The sequence below is a fragment of the Bufo gargarizans genome, chromosome 2, assembly GCF_014858855.1.
Source record: "Bufo gargarizans isolate SCDJY-AF-19 chromosome 2, ASM1485885v1, whole genome shotgun sequence".
In the NCBI taxonomy this organism is placed as follows: Eukaryota; Metazoa; Chordata; class Amphibia; order Anura; family Bufonidae; genus Bufo; species Bufo gargarizans.
Window position 1 is genome coordinate 266,437,760 of NC_058081.1, and position 19,674 is coordinate 266,457,433.

The 19,674-nt window shown below is 43.7% G+C and overlaps 1 protein-coding gene across 4 annotated transcripts in view; it reads right to left on the minus strand.

Moving 5' to 3' along the window:
* Positions 1-19,674, minus strand: part of ASB15 (ankyrin repeat and SOCS box containing 15) — an 83,146-nt gene that overhangs the window by 29,307 nt on the left and 34,165 nt on the right. For 3 of the 4 annotated variants that reach the window (XM_044276945.1, XM_044276941.1, XM_044276942.1), the window contains 2 exons: positions 6,625-6,783; positions 5,422-5,667 (listed from right to left, as the gene is read on the minus strand). In XM_044276945.1, coding sequence (XP_044132880.1) covers positions 5,422-5,667; positions 6,625-6,783 — 405 coding nt within the window. The remainder of the gene's footprint in view (positions 1-5,421; positions 5,668-6,624; positions 6,784-19,674) is intronic. The other variant, XM_044276944.1, reaches the window with a different exon arrangement.

Genomic DNA, 19,674 nt, shown 5'->3' on the forward strand with positions numbered 1-19,674 from the left:
GGTCCACAAGAGGATCATATTACACATGTCAATTCAAGTCTATTGAGAGATACAGAGGAGGAGAAGGCAAGAGCTGAATGAGATACACACAAACAGACTGCTACAGCTACATGGACTGAGATATCAACTTCCTACAAGCTTTATTCCCAATCATACAGGTCAGTACCTCTCTGCAATGTCCTCCATCATTCTGAGGCTGCTTCTAAGTGAGTAAGAGAGATTAGGAGTTTCCTCTGCATTCTGTGTGCAGTGGATGGCAGCTAGTCTCCACCCACATCTCTGGGAAAACTACAGACTACACATTCAGGGAAAAACTGAAAGACATACAAGTCATATAGTGGCTAGAAATAGTATGATTCCTCATGTATGCACACTGTACTATTTGTTGAAACTTTAGGTACGCTTTAAAAAAAGAAAACAAATTAAAAATTTCTTTCAAATGTGTCTATATTCTAAACCTACAAGCAATATGTGCATAGCCAGGTCACAGAAACGTACGCAACCATATAATAAGCAAAATAAATCTTTATTGGAAATACTCAATAAAACACATAAGATGAAGTCTACAAAATTCCATGGGATAAAATATACATTAGAGAGGGACTACTGGGAAAAGGGGAGGGCCAGTAGTTAATAGTATACATGGTAGAGGCAGCAAATACCATAAGTATAGTTTACACCAAAGTATATACAAGGTAATCACTCTAATATTTATTTCAAAAATGGGGAAAATACAAAAAAAGTTTCCACATAATGGCCACTAGCCAAGTAAAGTGAATAACAATAGTGCCACGGAAAACCAAAGAAATTATATGGCTCCTCACCGGATCATGAAAGCATTATTGCAGCCACATCACACATCCCAGTGTCCCTCACTTACCCTACGTGTTTCGCCTGATGGCTTGGTGTAAACTATACTTATGGTATTTGCTGCCTCTTCCATGTATACTATTAACTACTGGCCCTCCCCTTTTCCCAGTAGTCCCTCTCCTTTGTATGTTTTATCCCATGGAATTTTGTAGACTTTCAGTGACTACCACTTTAACAGTGACCGCCCCTTTAACAGTGACTTTCACAGTGACCACCCCTTTACCAATGACTTAAACAGTGACCACCCCTTTAACAGTGACTTTCACAGTGACAGCCCCTTTAACAGCGACTTTCACAGTGACCGCCCCTCTAACAGGGACCTTCATAGCATCCGCCCCTTTAATACCAGTGACCTCCACAGTGCCCACCCATTTAATAACAGTGACCTCCACAGTGCCCACCCATTTAATAACAGTGACCTCCACAGTGCCCGCCCATTTAATAACAGTGACCTCCACAGTGCCCGCCCATTTAATAACAGTGACATCCACAGTGCCCGCCCCTTTAATAATAGTGACCCCCACTGTGCCCGCCCCTTTAAGCAGTAAAGAAAAATGGCTGGGTTGTTATGGAAACCTGGAGTAAAACTGTGTTTATGGCAGTTGGGATATGAAGAGATAAACTTGCAGGCTTGTATTGGCTAATGTGTTTTTTTTGGGGGGAATATCTCGTCCTAGAGAGCTGAGACCCTGTACCTGTGTGCCAAATTTGCTGAAGATCGGTCCAGTCGTTTTGTCACGCATAAAGAACAGACAGACAGATAGACAGACACACTAATTTTTATATACGTATGGAGCAGTGTATATAAGAGATTACATTTCCAATAAAGATTTATTTTGCTTATTATATGGTTGCGTGCGTTTCTGTGACCTGGGTATGCACATATTGCTTGTAGGTTTATGATGTGTAGATTTTTATGTGGCCCTGATAGGTCATCCTTATAGGTATTTTATATCTATATTCTCCAAACAATTTATATTAAATGCTAGCATATATGTTCCTTAACCCCTTAAGGACCTAGCCATTTTTCACCTTAGGGACCAGACAGATTTAGCAAATATGACATGTGTCACTTTATGTGATAACTTTAAAACGCTTTTACTTATCCAATCATTCTGAGATTGTATCCTTGTCATATAGTGTATTTCATGACAGATGTAAATTTGAATGAAAATATTTTATTTTTAATTATAAAAAATACCAAATTTACCAAAAATTTTGAAAAATTCGCAAGCAAGGATTAACAGCCAAACAAAACTCAATATTTATTGCCTTTATTCTGTAGTTTATATAAACACCCCATATATGGTCGTAAACTGCTGTACGGGCACACGACAGGGCGCAGAAGGAAAGGAATGCCATATGGTTTTTGAAGGGCAGATTTCACTGGGATAATTTTAACTTGCCATGTCACATTTGAAGACCCCCTGATGCACCCCTAGAGTATAAATTCCTAAAAAGTTAACCCATTTTGTTACGGGATAAGGTGGCAGTTTTGTTGGTACTATTTTAGGGTACAGATGATTTTTGGTTGCTCTATATTACACTTTTGTGAGGCAAGGTAACAAAAAAAAAAGCTGCTTTGGCACGGTTTTAATTTTTTGGTTTTTACAACGTTCATCTGACAGGTTAGATCATAAGCTATTTTTATAGAGCAGGTTGTTATGGACACGACAATACCAAATATATGACAATTTGAAATAAAATGTCTCCATATTCTGAAAGCCATAGTTTTTTTTATATTTTTTTATATTTTTGTCTTATGTAGGGGCTCGTTTTTTTCGGCATGAGATGACGGTTTGATTGGTACTATTTATGGTGCATATGACTTTTGATCGCTTGGTATTACACTTTTTGTGATGTAAGGTGACAAAAAAATAGCTTTTTTAACAGCGTTTATATATATTTTTTTACGGTGTTCATCTGAGGGGTTAGGTCATGTGATATTTTTATAGAGCAGGTCGTTATGGATGTGGCAATTTCCTAATATGTATATATTTATTTATTTATTTAAGTTTTATACAATAACAGCATTTTTAAACAAAAAAATCATGTTTTAGTCTCTCCATCTTCTGAGAGCAATATTTTTTTATATTTTTGGGGCTCATTTTTTGCGGGATGAGATTACAGTTTGATTGGTACGATTTTGGGATGCTTATGACTTTTTGATCGCTTGGTATTACACTTTTTGTGATGCAAGGTGACAAAATGGCTTTTTGATACAATTTTTGATCGATTTTTTTTTTACGGTGTTCACCTGAGGGGTTAAATCATGTGATTTTTTATAGAGCAGGTCGTTACAGACGCGGTGATACCTAATATATATACTTTTTTTATTTAGTTAAGTTTTATACAGTAATATCATTTTTGAAACAAAAAACAAATCATGTTTTAGTGTCTCCATAGTTTTTTTTTATTTTTTTGGCGATTGTCTTAGGTAGGGTATCATTTTTGCGGGATGAGAAGATGGTTTGATTGGTACAATTTTGGGGTTGGTATGACTTTTTGATCGCTTTGATCACTTTTTCTGATGTAAGGTGACAAAAAATGGCTTTTTTTGGTATTTTTTATAGAGCAGGTTGTTATGGATACGGAGATACCTAATATGTATACTTTTTATTTTAATTTTTACATTTAACACAATAAAAGCATTTTTGAGCAGGTCGTTATGGATGTGGCAATACCTAATATGTATATATTTTTTTTATTTATTTAAGTTTTACACAATAACAGCATTTTTGAAACCAAAAAAATCATGTCTTAGTGTCTCCATAGTCTGAGAGCCATATTTTTTTTTTTGGGTTACTGTCTTATGTAGGGGCTCATTTTTGGCGGGATGAGGTGCCAGTTAGATTGGTACTATTTTGGGGGGCATATGCCTTTTTGATCACTTGGTGTTGCACTTTTAGTGATGTAAAGTGACAAAAAATTTGTTTCAAAAAATGTTTTATGGTGTCTATCAGACGGGGTGGATCATGTGATATATTTATAGAGCCGGTTGTTACAGATGCGGCGATACCTAATATATGTGTTTTTTCTGATCAGATGGGCAAAGCTCCTGCACCCGCCCGATCAGCCCGCCGTGCATGTACGGCGGAATGCATTCTGGCACAGCCTCCCCCGCTGTACATGCACAGCATTTTGCGTTAAGGGGTTAAATGGGTTCATTTAAAAATTAGCAGCACCCTATCCTGTTCATTGTTCACCTCGCACAACTCCAAATATTTTGTAGTGGTTGTGTCCAGTATTGCAGCTCTGTCCAATTCACTTGAATGAGACTGTTGCACAGAGCTGCAGTACAAGGGACTGTCACTGCCAAATGTAAAGAACTGTGCCTGGGAAACAATGAAGGGGCTACTTCCGCAAGCGGATTAGTGGGGGGTGCCTGGAATCATACCACCACCTGTCTGATATTGATCGTCTACCCTAAGGATTTTATCAATATTTCACAAATATTGTAGATCATTTAGACTGATCTTTGAAAGTTGAAGGCCAGATGTGTCTTTCACTCATTATGGCAATGGAATAGTGTGATTGGTAAGGGATACTGCCTTTATCCAGAGACCTCACCTCAGAAACATTTTATATTAAGTGTAGAAACTATATAATATTCTCTCATTGTTGTCCTGATCCATTCCCGCCTTGATTACTGCAACTCACTATTAATTGGCCTCCCCCTCACCAGATTCTCCCCCTCCAATCTATTCTTAATGCAGCAGCCAGGGTCACCTATCTGTCCAACCGCTACTCCGATACCCTCTGCCAGTCATTGCACTGGTTGCCCATATTGTATAGAATCCAATTTAAGCTGCTTGTCCTCACCCAAAAATATCTACACAGTGCTGCACCCCCCTACATTTCTTCCCTCATCTCCGTCTACCACCCTACCCCTGCCCTCCGTTCAGCCAATGATTTACGAGTGACTTCCACCATCCGAATCTCTCATTACCGGCTTCTCCAGAGCTGCACCGGTTCTCTGGAACGCTCTACCCTAAGAAATCAAATTAAAACACAACATAAACAGTTTTAAGCGCTTCCTAAAAACACATTCTTTTATAGTGGCCTATCACCTCCCCGATCTAACTCCTCTGCATACAGCCCATTGATCATTTCCTGAACTTCATCCTCCACCAAACTCTCCACTGCACCCATGCACCCAAAAGCACTTCATATATTGGCTGCTGACCGGCTCATGCAGCTTTAAATCTGCTCCCCTAATCTCCCAAGATGGCTGGACCATTGTACAAAACAAGCACCTTTACCTTTTGTGTCACCCCTATCTCCCCATAGATTGTAAGCTCTTGCAAGCAGGGCCCTCACTCATTTCTTTATTATTGACTTGTCTATTGCTATGTCATTTATGACTGTTTGTACATGAACCCCCGCACTTTAAAGCACTGTGGAATATGTTGGCGCTATATAAATAAAGATTATTATTATATTCACAGAAACTACAAAATTGAAGTGTCAGTAACATTTAGAATATTACAAGAGAATCAATGATTTTCACACTTGGCATCATTATAACACATTACATAGGTTTTCACATACCTTTATGTATTAGTTGTTCCAATACATCACATTGACCAAATTCAGCAGCAACTCCTAATGGTGTCACACCAAAACCATCTCTAAGGTTGACATTCCCACCGTTTTTCAAAAGTAAGGAGATAATATCTTTGTGTCCCTGTTTTGCAGCTTCATGCATTGAGGACCATCTCTTCACACAGGGCTGGTTGATAGTACAGTCGTAACTGATCAGAAGGGACACCATGTCATAACTTCCTATCCTTACAGCTAAAAAGGAAAATAAAAAGCAGGTGTGATGTAAATATAGGTTGTGATTCAAAGTTAAAAACCACGACAAAAACTTGGCTAAAAATCACCAGATTCATTGCCCACTTTTGGTGAATTTTTCATATATACCAATTGTGCAATATAATACCATACTGAATCTGAGGAGTGCAGTCACAGAATAATCTAATTCCTCAGACTGAAGCTACACCTAGACCTTTAGTAGCACGACAGCTACAGACATAATCGCATACAATTCACTCAATAATTAGTATAAATTAGTAGTGCTACAAAAAGTCTAGGTGTAGCCACTGCCTCAAGGTTCTGCCACACATTCAAGTTTTTTTGCAGTTTTTGGACCCAAAATCAGGAATGGATCATAAAAGGAGATGTATTAAGGACAGATATTGCTTCCATTCTTTTATTTAATCACTCCTGGTTTTGACAAAAACTGCATTAAAAAAAACTGAACATGTTGGTGGTACTGGGGAGGGCAGAATTATTCAGGTAAGAAGAGCTGGTGTGGGTGGTCATATTCCTTTTTGTAAAAGGAGCAATGTGGTGGTAAGTACATAAAAGGGTGTTATTATCAGTAGAATGGCCTAATAAACAGTAATGCCCAGTTTTTCGCATTGTCCGCCCGCGAACATATGCGGGCTGCCATCTTTTTTCCCAAGCCCTTACCTGTGCCTGTGCGCGAGCCGGTCTGAAAACAAGTGCGGTCAGCGGGAGCAGGCAGTTCCGAGAACAGACACCGGGGGCCTTCATCGGGCTGTTCTCGGAACTGCCTGCTCCCGCTGACCGCATTTGTTTTTAGACCGGCTTACCTGTGCCTCACCAGACTTGTGAAAAAAGATGGCAGCCCGCATATATTTGCGGGCTAACAATGCGAACTGACCATCACTGCTAATAAATAAGAAATCAACATAAGGTGAAGAAAGCAAGCGTAGTAAGCCATACCAAGAAGAAGAGGCGATTCCCCCTTACTATTTTTGGTGTTTGGCCAGACTCCCTTCTCTAGGAGCACTTTCACATTTTCAACTAATCCCGACTTTGCAGCAAGGGTCAGTGGTGTCTCTCCATCATTTGTCTTCTGTTCACACTGTGTTTTATGTATAGCTGTATGAATGTAATAATAGTTCAAGGTTAAGGTTCACAGTGATAAACACACAAGGATGCCATTATACAATAGTAAAAGTGATTACCTCATGAAAATTATTGTTTATAGTTAAATCCAGCCAATAATGATAACCATTTTGTGTATTTACACTTGTTAAAACTGCTTTTGTTGCTCAATACTTCTGAACTAATGTTATTATAGAGCCAAATACTGTTTCTGTTAAACAGGCTTTCTGTGTCCACTTCAGTAGATTGCAGAGGTGGACATACATGCTCATTCTTACCCTCGTGTGGTAAGCCAACTGTTTCTGATATGGCATTGTCTTTTCTGCTTCTCAGAGAAAAAGCTGAACAAATGCAATTATGGTAACAATGTCTCAATCTCTTATCACTTGTTCAGCATCTCCTCTGAAAAGCAGAGAAGATATTGTAGTTTCAGATGCAGCGGCTTATACCAGAGATCCCTCTGCAGAAAAAGAAGACATAGAAACATAGAACATAGAATGTGTCGGCAGATAAGAACCATTTGGCCCATCTAGTCTGCCCAATATACTAAATACTATGGATAGCCCCTGGCCCTATCTTATATGAAGGATGGCCTTATGCCTATCCCATGCATGCTTAAACTCCTTCACTGTATTTGCAGCTGCCACTTCTGCAGGATGGCTATTCCATGCATCCACTACTCTCTCAGTAAAGTAATACTTTCTGATATTACTTTTAAACCTTTGCCCCTCTAACTTAAAACTATGTCCTCTTGTAGCAGTTTTTCTTCTTTTAAATATTCTCTCCTCTTTTACCTTGTTGATTCCCTTTATGTATTTAAAACTATCTATGATATCCCCTCTGTCTCGTCTTTCTTCCAAGCTATACATGTTAAGGTCCTTTAACCTTTCCTGGTAAGTTTTATCCTGCAATCCATGTACTAGTTTAGTAGCTCTTCTCTGAACTCTCTCCAAAGTATCAATATCCTTCTGGAGATATGGTCTCCAGTACTGAGCACAATACTCCAAATGAGGTCTCACTAGTGCTCTGTAGAGCGGCATGAGCACCTCCCTCTTTCTACTGGTAATTCCTCTTGCTATACACCCAAGCATCCTGCTAGCATTTCCTGCTGCTCTATGACATTGTCTGCCTACCTTTAAGTCTTCTGAAATAATGACCCCTAAATCCCTTTCCTCAGATACTGAGGTTAGGACGATATCACTGATTATCTTGCACTTGTCAACATTAAATTTGAGTTGCCAGATTTTTGACCATTCCTCTAGTTTTCCTAAATCCTTTTCCATTCGGTGTATCCCTTCAGGAACATCAACCCTGTAACACCAAGACTGAGCTTGTATGTCCACCTCTGCATGATTAGGGCTCGTTCAAACTGCAGATTTTGTGCATGGATTATTGGATTTCTACAGAAATCTACATGGAATCCACCTCTCATTGTTATCAGTGAGAATCTGCACTGGTGTTCAAATGGCCACAGATTATTTCCATGCAGATTTCCAAACTGTGTTAAAAAGGAACATGTCATTGCTGTAGCATATCCATCTTATCATGGTTTTCTGTTTGCTTATGTATTAAAGAGGTTGTCTCACTTTAGCAACTGGCATTTATCATGTGTACAAAGTTAATACAAGGCACTTCCTAATGTATTATGATTGTCCATATTGCCTCCTTTGCTGGCCTGAGTCAATTTTTCATCACATTATACACTGCTTGTTTCCATGGTTACGACCACCCTGCAATCCATCAGTGGAGGCCGTGCTTGCACACTATAGGAAAAAGTGATGGCTTTTCTGGTGACTGGGACCACGCATAGGCTGGTGCCTCTTCCTATAGTGTATAAGCACGGCCACCGCTGCTGGATTGCAGAGTGGCCATAACCCTAGAAACGGGCAGTGTATAATGTGATAAAAACATGAATCCAGCCAGCAAAGGAAGCAATATGGACAATCACAATACATTAATAAGTGCCTTGAATTAACTTTTCTCTACATGATAAATGCCATTTGCTGAAGAGACAACCCCTATAAGTGTACTTTTTTATTGTGTTTTTTTTTTTTTTCTAATACAGTTACCATGTTTTTGTTTTTTTATTATTTATTTGCATTTTCAAATGCATTTTGAACAGACAAAAATATCAGTGAAGGGACGCAGCCCAACAATTGTATTAGGTGTATTTGCACATATATAAGCAACTGAATCAAATAAAAAGACCGAATAGCATAGACATTTACTTAACATCGGTATTCGAAGTTTGAACAGAAGCATAATACATTAAGGCCTCTTTCACACGAGCGTGTCCGGATGCGTTGCGGCAAACCGCGCGAGTAGGTACGCAATTGCAGTCAGTTTTGACTGCGATTGCGTTCCGTTGTTCAGTTTTTATCGCGCGGGTGCAGTGTGTTTTGCACGCGCATGATAAAAAACTGAATGTGGTACCCAGACCTGAACTTCTTCACAGAAGTTCAGGTTTGGGTTCAAGGTTGTGTAGATTGTATTATTTTTCCTTATAACATGGTTATATGGGAAAAAAAATAGCATTCTGAATACAGAATGCTAAGTAAAATAGCGCTGGAGCGGTTAAAAAAATAAATAAATAATTGAACTCACCTTAATCCACTTGTTCGCGTAGCCGGCATCTCTTCTGTCTTCATCTGTGAGGAATAGAACCTTTGATGACGTCACTGCGTTCATCACATGGTCCATCACATGATCCATCACCATTCACTTCTATGGGGCCTGCGTTGCGTGAAAAACGCACAAAATAGAGCTTGCTGCGATTTTCACGCAACGCACAAGTGATGCGTGAAAATATCTGCTCATGTGAACAGCCCCATAGAAATGAATGGGTCCGGATTTAGTGCGGGTGCAATGCATTCAACTCGCGCATTGCACCCGCGCTGAAAACTCGCCCCGTGTGAAAGGGGCCTAAGAGATAGGTGTAAATCTAAGAAAGAGAGAAGAGAAGGTTGAGAATAAAAAAAACACCTTCTGAATTCTATGCTGTCAATAATCTTGTGTATTCCTGTAAGTTTTGGAACGCAATCCAGTGTTGCCACGTTTTGTGAAATTTGGATACTGTACCTCTTAGAGATGCTGTCAGGTCCTCCATTCTCATGACCTCCTGAAGTTTGTAGATCCACATTGCTATTGTGGAAGCAGATTTTTGTTTCTACATGCAAGGGATACATGCTCTTGCAGCGTTCACCCATATGTTGTACCACGACCTCCTGTACAGGTCCTTCTAAAAAAATTAGCATATTGTGATAAAGTTCATTATTTTCTGTAATGTACTGATAAACATTAGACTTTCATATATTTTAGATTCATTACACACCAAGTGAAGTAGTTCAAGCCTTTTATTGTCTTAATATTGATGATTTTGGCATACAGCTCATGAAAACCCAAATTTCCTATCTCAAACAATTAGCATATTTCATCCGACCAATAAAAGAAAAGTGTTTTTAATACAAAAAAAGTCAACCTTCAAATAATTATGTTCAGTTATGCACTCAATACTTGGTCGGGAATCCTTTTGCAGAAATGACTGCTTCAATGCGGCGTGGCATGGAGGCAATCAGCCTGTGGCACTGCTGAGGTGTTATGGAGGCCCAGGATGCTTCGATAGCGGCCTTAAGCTCATCCAGAGTGTTGGGTCTTGCGTCTCTCAACTTTCTCTTCCCAATATCCCACAGATTCTCTATGGGGTTCAGGTCAGGAGAGTTGGCAGGCCAATTGAGCACAGTAATACCATGGTTAGTAAACCATTTCCCAGTGGTTTTGGCACTGTGAGCAGGTGCCAGGTCATGCTGAAAAATGACATCTTCATCTCCATAAAGCTTTTCAGCAGATGGAAGCATGAAGTGCTCCAAAATCTCCTGATAGCTAGCTGCATTGACCCTGCCCTTGATAAAACACAGTGGACCAACACCAGCAGCTGACATGGCACCCCAGACCATCACTGACTGTGGGTACTTGACACTGGACTTCAGGCATTTTGGCATTTCCCTCTCCCCAGTCTTCCTCCAGACTCTGGCACCTTGATTTCCGAATGACATGCAAAATTTGCTTTCATCCGAAAAAAGTACTTTGGACCACTGAGCAACAGTCCAGTGCTGCTTCTCTGTAGCCCAGGTCAGGCGCTTCTGCCGCTGTTTCTGGTTCAAAAGTGGCTTGACCTGGGGAATGCGGCACCTGTAGCCCATTTCCTGCACACGCCTGTACACGGTGGCTCTGGATGTTTCTACTCCAGACTCAGTCCACTGCTTCCGCAGGTCCCCCAAGGTCTGGAATCGGTCCTTCTCCACAATTTTCCTCAGGGTCCGGTCACCTCTTCTCATTGTGCAGCGTTTTCTGCCACACTTTTTCCTTCCCACAGACTTCCCACTGAGGTGCCTTGATACAGCACTCTGGGAACAGCCTATTCGTTCAGAAATTTCTTTCTGTGTCTTACCCTCTTGCATGAGGGTGTCAATTATGGCCTTCTGGACAGCAGTCAGGTCGGCAGTCTTACCCATGATTGCGGTTTTGAGTAATGAACCAGGCTGGGAGTTTTTAAAAGCCTCAGGAATCTTTTGCAGGTGTTTAGAGTTAATTAGTTGATTCAGATGATTAGGTTAATAGCTTGTTTAGAGAACCTTTTCATGATATGCTAATTTTTTGAGATAGGAATTTTGGGTTTTCATGAGCTGTATGCCAAAATCATCAATATTAAAACAATAAAAGGCTTGAACTACTTCACTTGGTGTGTAATGAATCTAAAATATGAAAGTCTAATGTTTATCAGTAAATTACAGAAAATAATGAACTTTATCACAATATGCTAATTGTGAAGGACTTTGATGCAATTGCCTATATGCTTCAGTTTAATTCTCTCCCTGCTATTTTAAGGTCTATATTGTTCGGTTCCAAATGTCAAGAATGAATGTATTCGTGTACCGAACAGGGAGGCTGAAATTATGTTTGTATGTGGGATGGAAAGTACTTTTCTGAAAGTGTTAAAAGTTGTAAATGTTCTGGCCAGCAGACAATTGAGCTGTGTGTATTCTGAAAGTGTTAAAAGTTGTAAATGTTCTGGCCAGCAGACAATTGAGCTGTGTGTATTGTTAAAACTCAATTATCTAGCCGGGCCCAGAGGAGGGGTTTTATGCTGCATAAATTGTGAGTTCTGTGCGCCAGTAAAGTCAGTCTCGTGTTTCCAGCATTAAGTTTTGACTCATGTGTGGATTACTCGGCGATTCCAGGGATATTCCTACTCGTGGAATATTGGGTGACTTTTCTTTCATGGGAAGAAGGGAATGCTTGACGGGGATATTTTCTACTACCGTCACAACTGGTTGGCAGCAGCGGGATTTTCCCTTCTACTTTCCTTTACACCAGGATTCCAAGCAGACACTGGGAACAGTGAATGGAAGGCTGGTACACCCTGCTTAAAAGAAATACACTGAAAGAACTACTGGAAGTCCGTGGAAGGATTGCTAGCAACAAAACCAAGCGGGTCATTATAGCAGAATTAATGGAGCTAGACCAGGAGAACTTGGTTGCAGCAACGCCAGCAGTACAAGAGATGGGGACACCAGTGATTCAGGAGGAGGAATCACCAGCCAACAAGGCAATGAGAGAGAAGCTAGCATGGTTCGGTCCGAACCCAACGGCAGGATGTGGTGCTGAAAGTGATGAACCTGTTAGCGGAGGAGGCTAAACAAATAAGAGACGCAGAGCTACAGCTAAAACTGGCAGCAGTCCAACAAGCAGCCGCACATTCTCCAAACAGTGAGTACAGTACAGCAGACACAAGGAAGATTCCGTTTAGCGCTTTTAAAGCTTTTGATGAAAAAGACTGTGAAATTGATAATTACCTGGCAGATTTTGAGCGACAATGTAACCTGCACCGAATAGATAGAGGAGAGTGGGTCGCAATATTGTCAGGCAAACTGTCAGGCAAAGCTTCTGATGCTTTCCGGACCGTGCCAGAGCAGGAGATCCATAGCTACGCCAGGGTTAAAGAAGTGCTCCTGGCTCGTTATGCAGTAACCCCGGAGTCCTACCGACAAAAATTCAGGGACTCACGCAAAACCACGAAAGACTCTTACGTGGAATGGGCATGCCAGTTATCCCTGTCGGCCTCTAACTGGGTCAACAGCAGCCAGGCCACCACCGCAGAGGACATTTTGCAACTAATGCTCCTGGAACAATTTTACGATCACATCCAGACGGATGTCAAAGACTGGGTGAGAGATCGCCGGCCCATGACTCTACCAGAGGCCGCTAAGTTGGCGGATGAATATGCGGATACTCGCAAGACGAACCCGGTCACACCACGGGTACAACCTCCACGACCAACGGTGCCCTCATACCCACCCGCCGCTAGATACCAACCTCCTAACAGACCGGTGACATCTAGCCCTCGCTATCCACGCCAGGAGGGCAATGAACAACGCTGCTTCCGGTGCAAACAGCTGGGTCACTACAAGCAGAATTGCCCCATGGACAACAACACCAGGTCAAATTGGTCTCGACCTGGGTACCGCCCCCCAGCAGCAGCCCATTGTGTAGACTCGGCTTGGGATCCCCAGGAACTGGGTCAGGAAGAACCATTGGGCACCCTCTACGAAGCCCTCATGGTACAATCTGTTATTACGGACAACAGGAAACACCATTGTCAGCTGGTCATGGTTAATGGAAAAACCGCCCGGGGATTGAGAGACAGTGGGGCAACCATCACGTTGGTACAAAGACACCTTATTAAGGCATCAGAGAAACCGGGGAAATCAATTGCTGTGAGAGTGGCAGGGGGGGCAGTATACCGTATCCCTACTGCACAGGTACACCTAGACTGGGGGGCGGGAGCTGGCAATGTTCATGTGGGCGTCATGAAAGACTTACCTTCTGAAGTCATCTTGGGCAACGACATTGGCCCCCTGACTTCGGCGTTCGCCTCTACCCCCGCTCAGGAGGCCCACGCAGTAACCACCAGAGCACAAAGTCGCGCTGCCGAGAGCCATCCACTTCCTACTGAGACCCAGGTAAGCCAACCCAACCTACCCTTGACTGTAGAACCCCTACCCTGGGACACCCCAGAGGACTTTGGGCGGGAGGTGACCGGAGACCCTTCCCTCAGAAAGTATCGAGAGAAAGCCAGGAGGGGCCAAGGGGGATTAGAGAAGGAGCAATTTATCTGGGAGAACGGCCGCTTGTACAGGCTCACCGAGACCCGGGGTAATGCACCAGGGCCTAAGCAAAAACGCCAGCTGGTAGTTCCCCGGAAATACCGGCAGGAGTTATTGAGGATTGGGCACGACGTACCCTTGGCAGGCCATTTGGGAATACGCAAGACAGGGTATCGGGTAACCCAGAACTTCTTCTGGCCTGGGGTATCCGACGACGTCAGGGCGTATTGTCAAACGTGCGAGGTATGCCAACGTATAGGTAAAAAGGGAGACCACCCAAAGGCTAAACTAGTTTCCATGCCCATTATTGAAGAACCGTTCACAAGGGTAGCCGTGGACATTATAGGGCCCCTGGCCCAACCTAGCCGTTCCGGCAAGCGGTATATACTCACCATAGTAGACTACGCCACCCGTTACCCCGAAGCGGTAGCTCTCTCTAACATACAGGCTGAGACCGTAGCAGAGGCCCTAGTTAAAGTATTTTCCCGAGTAGGCTTTCCCAAGGAGGTTCTGTCCGACCAAGGTACCCAATTCACGGCCGAGGTAACCCAGCAGATATGGAAAACCTGTGGAGTTAAATCCCTGACTAGCTCCCCATACCATCCCCAGACTAACGGCCTGTGCGAGCGCTTCAACGGAACGCTAAAGCAAATGTTGAAGTCGTTCACGGGGGCATACAAGGATTGGGAGCGATTCCTGCCACACCTTCTCTTTGCCTACCGAGAGGTGCCGCAGGAATCGACCGGATTCTCACCCTTCGAACTTCTCTATGGGAGGCGGGTGAGGGGGCCCTTAGATCTCATCAAGGATCACTGGGAGGGGCAGACAGAGATTGAGGGGACCCCGGTTGTACCTTATGTCCTGGAGCTGAGGGACCGCATGGAGGAATTAGCCCAGACAGTGCGAGAGAACCTCCGGGCGGCCCAGCAGCGCCAGAAGGTATGGTATGACCGACGGGCTAGGCACCGGAGCTTTCAGATAGGCCAAAAGGTCATGGTATTAAGACCGGTCCGAACAGACAAGCTCCAGGCCGCCTGGCAGGGCCCCTATAAAGTTATAGGACAGATATGCGACACGACCTACACGATAGCCAGCTGCGAGGATGAAGATGTGAAACGAACCTTTCACATCAACATGCTCAAGGCCTATCAGGAACGGGCAGAGGAGGTAGCCGCTATCTGTGCACCAGCAGGAGAAGACACAGAGACCCTACCCCTTCCCGACCTATTGGGCAGTAACGACGGGATGACCCAGATAAAGAAAGTCCAGCTAGGTGAACAGCTGGAGCCGCAAGAGCGGGCTCAAGCTGTCCGCTTACTAGAAACAAAACAGGCCACATTCTCTCAGGAGCCTGGATACACACTCCTAGCCATACACAAGGTAGAGACTCCAGGACAGGCACCCCTGAGACAGCCCCCTTACCGTATCCCCGAAGCAGTCCGGGAAGGGATGCGGAAGGAAATAGATGAGATGCTTCGGCTAGGCGTAATCGAGCCCTCAGAAAGTCCTTGGGCCTCGCCGGTAGTCTTAGTGCCAAAGAAGGATGGGACAACCCGCTTCTGTGTAGATTACCGGCGCCTCAACGACAAGACAGTTACGGACGCCTATCCGATGCCACGGATGGACGAGCTGCTTGACCGTATCTCTGCAGGGAAGTATCTGACCACAATAGACCTATGCAAGGGATATTGGCAGATTCCCCTAGCAGAAGATGCCATACCCAAGTCGGCCTTCATCACCCCGTTCGGCCTATACCAATTCCGGGTTATGCCGTTCGGGATGAAGAACGCCCCGGCCACCTTCCAACGGATGGTGGATCAGTTACTTGGGGGTCTCCAGAGCTTTGCATGCGCTTACCTGGATGACATCGCCATCCACAGCGATACCTGGGAAGCGCACCTAGAGCACATAGGGGTAGTATTAGATAGGATCAGGGGGGCCGGGCTGACCCTGAAACCCGACAAATGTCACTTGGGTATGGCGGAGGTACAATATTTGGGCCACCGAGTAGGATGTGGTAAGCAACGGCCGGAGCCGGCTAAGATCGAGGCTGTTGCCAATTGGCCCACTCCCCACACCAAGACACAAGTCATGGCTTTCTTAGGCACAGCCGGCTATTACAGACGCTTTGTACCCGACTATAGCGCCCTGGCCAAACCCCTGACCGACTTGACCAAAAAGAAGCTACCCCGACAAGTCCTGTGGTCCCCGGAATGCGAGGTGGCTTTCCAAGCACTAAAGACTGCTCTGGTTAATGCTCCGGTGTTGGTTACCCCAGATCCTAACAAAAGATTTATTGTCCACACAGACGCTTCAATGTTTGGACTGGGGGCAGTACTGAGCCAGATCGGGGAGGATGGAGGTGAGCACCCGGTGGCATACCTGAGTCGGAAGCTGTTGCCAAGGGAGGTCAGCTATGCCACCATTGAAAAAGAGTGTTTGGCCTTGGTGTGGGCACTCAAAAAGCTCACACCTTACCTTTATGGCCGGGCGTTCACTCTCATCACCGATCACAACCCCTTGGTGTGGCTTAACCGGGTTTCAGGGGACAACGCCCGTTTGCTACGCTGGAGCTTGGCCTTACAGCCCTATGACTTTACGATTCATTATCGCCCAGGCAAGCAAAACGGGAATGCCGATGGATTGTCACGCCAAACGGATTTAACCTCGGACTAAAAGCTCTGAACCCGTCAACCCTACTGGACCAGGAAAGGTCCAACCGAGTTGCCGGAGCAGGGAGAAAAAGGGGGGCCATTGTGAAGGACTTTGATGCAATTGCCTATATGCTTCAGTTTAATTCTCTCCCTGCTATTTTAAGGTCTATATTGTTCGGTTCCAAATGTCAAGAATGAATGTATTCGTGTACCGAACAGGGAGGCTGAAATTATGTTTGTATGTGGGATGGAAAGTACTTTTCTGAAAGTGTTAAAAGTTGTAAATGTTCTGGCCAGCAGACAATTGAGCTGTGTGTATTCTGAAAGTGTTAAAAGTTGTAAATGTTCTGGCCAGCAGACAATTGAGCTGTGTGTATTGTTAAAACTCAATTATCTAGCCGGGCCCAGAGGAGGGGTTTTATGCTGCATAAATTGTGAGTTCTGTGCGCCAGTAAAGTCAGTCTCGTGTTTCCAGCATTAAGTTTTGACTCATGTGTGGATTACTCAGCGATTCCAGGGATATTCCTACTCGTGGAATATTGGGTGACTTTCTTTCATGGGAAGAAGGGAATGCTTGACGGGGATATTTTCAACTACCGTCACACTAATTTTTTTAGAAGGACCTGTATGTTGACATGGGGATCTCGCTATGATGGAGTAGGAAGAATGCAGGTATCTTGGGGAGAGCATGATTAGTGAATTTAGAAGTGATGTGCCACACCTCATGCCAAAAGATCGCTAGCACGGGACACTCCAAAAAAAAAAAGTTAAATCGATCCTCTATTTCTCCCACAACGCCAACATAGCGGGGGGACTGTAGGAAAGAGAGAAAGTAACTTGGTAGGGACCCTGTACCACCTAGATAGGACCTTAAAACCTGTATATTGCTGTCTATAGAGGTCTTATGTGTTAATGTGTAAAGGTGTTCTTTCTGTTCTGTTGAGAAGGTGAGCCCTAGGTCTCTTTACCAGTTGAGGATATAGATAGGAGAGGATTGATTGGTCAGAGAGATGAGTGGGCCATACAATCTAGACAGTGCATGTCTGATTACCCCCTTCGCATCGCATATTTGTTCAAAGTCTGTTTTGTTTCTTACGTATGTGGATGCTGGAAGTAATGATGCAAGGAAATGTTGTAGCTGATGTGATTGCCAACTCGATAGATTAACTGGGTCCGAGATGTCATTAAGTGTTTGAGGAGAGATCCAGGTGTTGGACATGGTAAAGTGATGTGCTCTGAACTTACTGGCTTTCACCCACCTTCAGAACGGTCCCTAAACTAATCCCGGAGGGAACATGGGGTTACCCAGAATAGGAAACATTGGCGAGAGAGACGGCGAGATGTCTGGTAATAGTGACTTCAATATTGGGCCTATGGTGGGGTGAGTGCGTGCTGCTAACGGTATGTGGGATCCTAGCCAGGGTGTAGCCGCTAGTGGGGTGGGTAAAAATGATTGCTCTGTAGCTATCCATTGTTTATTCGGCTGATGTCAACATCAATCAACCACCCTTAGCAGATGCGTGGCTCGGTGATAAGAGATGAAATCCGGTAGACCCAAGCCTCCGCGGTGTTTGGTTTTGAATAGGATTGAACAGACTATTTGTAGTGCTTTCCCCGCCCATATAAAGCGTGTTAGAGTAGACAATAATGTATGAAAAAACAATCTTGGAATATGTATGGGCATAGCCTGCAAGAAATACAATATTCTAGGAAGAACATTCATTTTAAAGATGGAAATCCATCCAAACCACATGAAGATACCTTTGTTCCAGTGGTCAAGGTCTGCTTTTATAGTCCTCAAAAGGGGAGGATAGTTCGCTGATAAGAGATTAGAGAGGTTTGGGGTTAGCTGTATACCTAAGTGTTTTAATGAGGATCTAGACAATTTAAATGGAAAGTTGTCTGCTAGTTCCACAGCAAGGCTCAGAGGAAGGGTGATGTTCATGGCCTCTGATTTTTGGAAATTTATCTTAAAATTAGATAGCAGTGAATACATTTTGAGTTCTTTCAAAAGATATACGGGGGCGTGTGAGGAAGAAAAGAAGGCCGTCCGCATAGGCGGCTATCTTATGCGAGACTCTCTGATTCTGGACTCCAGTTATGTTGTGATTGGCTCTTATGTGACCTAGTAGTGGTTCCAGACAAAGGATAAAGATCAGGGGGGAGAGGGGGTACCCCTGTCTCGTACCATTGCGTATCGAAAATGGCGCTGAAAATTGACCGTTCACCTTGACTGATGCTAAGGAGTTTGAGTATAAGTTATGGATGCGGGCCATCATCGTCTCCCCCAATCCCACATGGCCCAGCTTTTTGAACATAAAAGTCCAGTTGACCCTGTCGAATGCCTTGTTGGCATCAGTAGAGAGATGGAACATGGGCAGTTTAGTCATAATCGCATGATATATCATATTTATAGCCCTGGTAGTATTGTCTCGAGCCTCCCTCAAGGGCATGAAGCCAGTCTGATCTAAGTGAATGAGATTTTGCATGTGTGGGATAAGCCAAGATCTTGGAGAATAATTTTAAATCTACATTTATAAGAGATATGGGTCGGTAGCTTTGACACTGAGAAGGGTCTTTTCCTTTCTTAGGAATTACCGTGATATGAGCTCGAAGTGTGTCGGATGGTAAGGTGCGGGTCCAGGCGAGTGAATTGAAGGCGGACAGGAATTGCGGAGACAAGATGTCGGTAAAGGTTTTATATTAAGTTAAGGGCAGGCCATCTGGGCCTGGGGCTTTGCCTGTCTAAGAGTCCTTAATGGCTAAGGCCAATTCAGCAGAAGACAGGGGAGCCTCCAATGTGGCAAAGGCTTCAGTCAATAGGCAACCTAATCCCGAAGATGATAGGTATTCCCAGATGGCTTGTATGTGGGCTTCAGGACTCTGGGTCTGGGGGGATTGTAAGTTGTACAAGGATTGATAGTATGATCTAAAAGTTTCAGTGATTTTTTTGGGGCAAAGTTACACGCTGACCTGTATTATCAGTAAGAAAGGGTACATAGGAGTTAACCCTGTTCATACGCAATGCCCTCGCTAAGGTTCTGCCGGGTTTATTTCCTTGTTCGTAG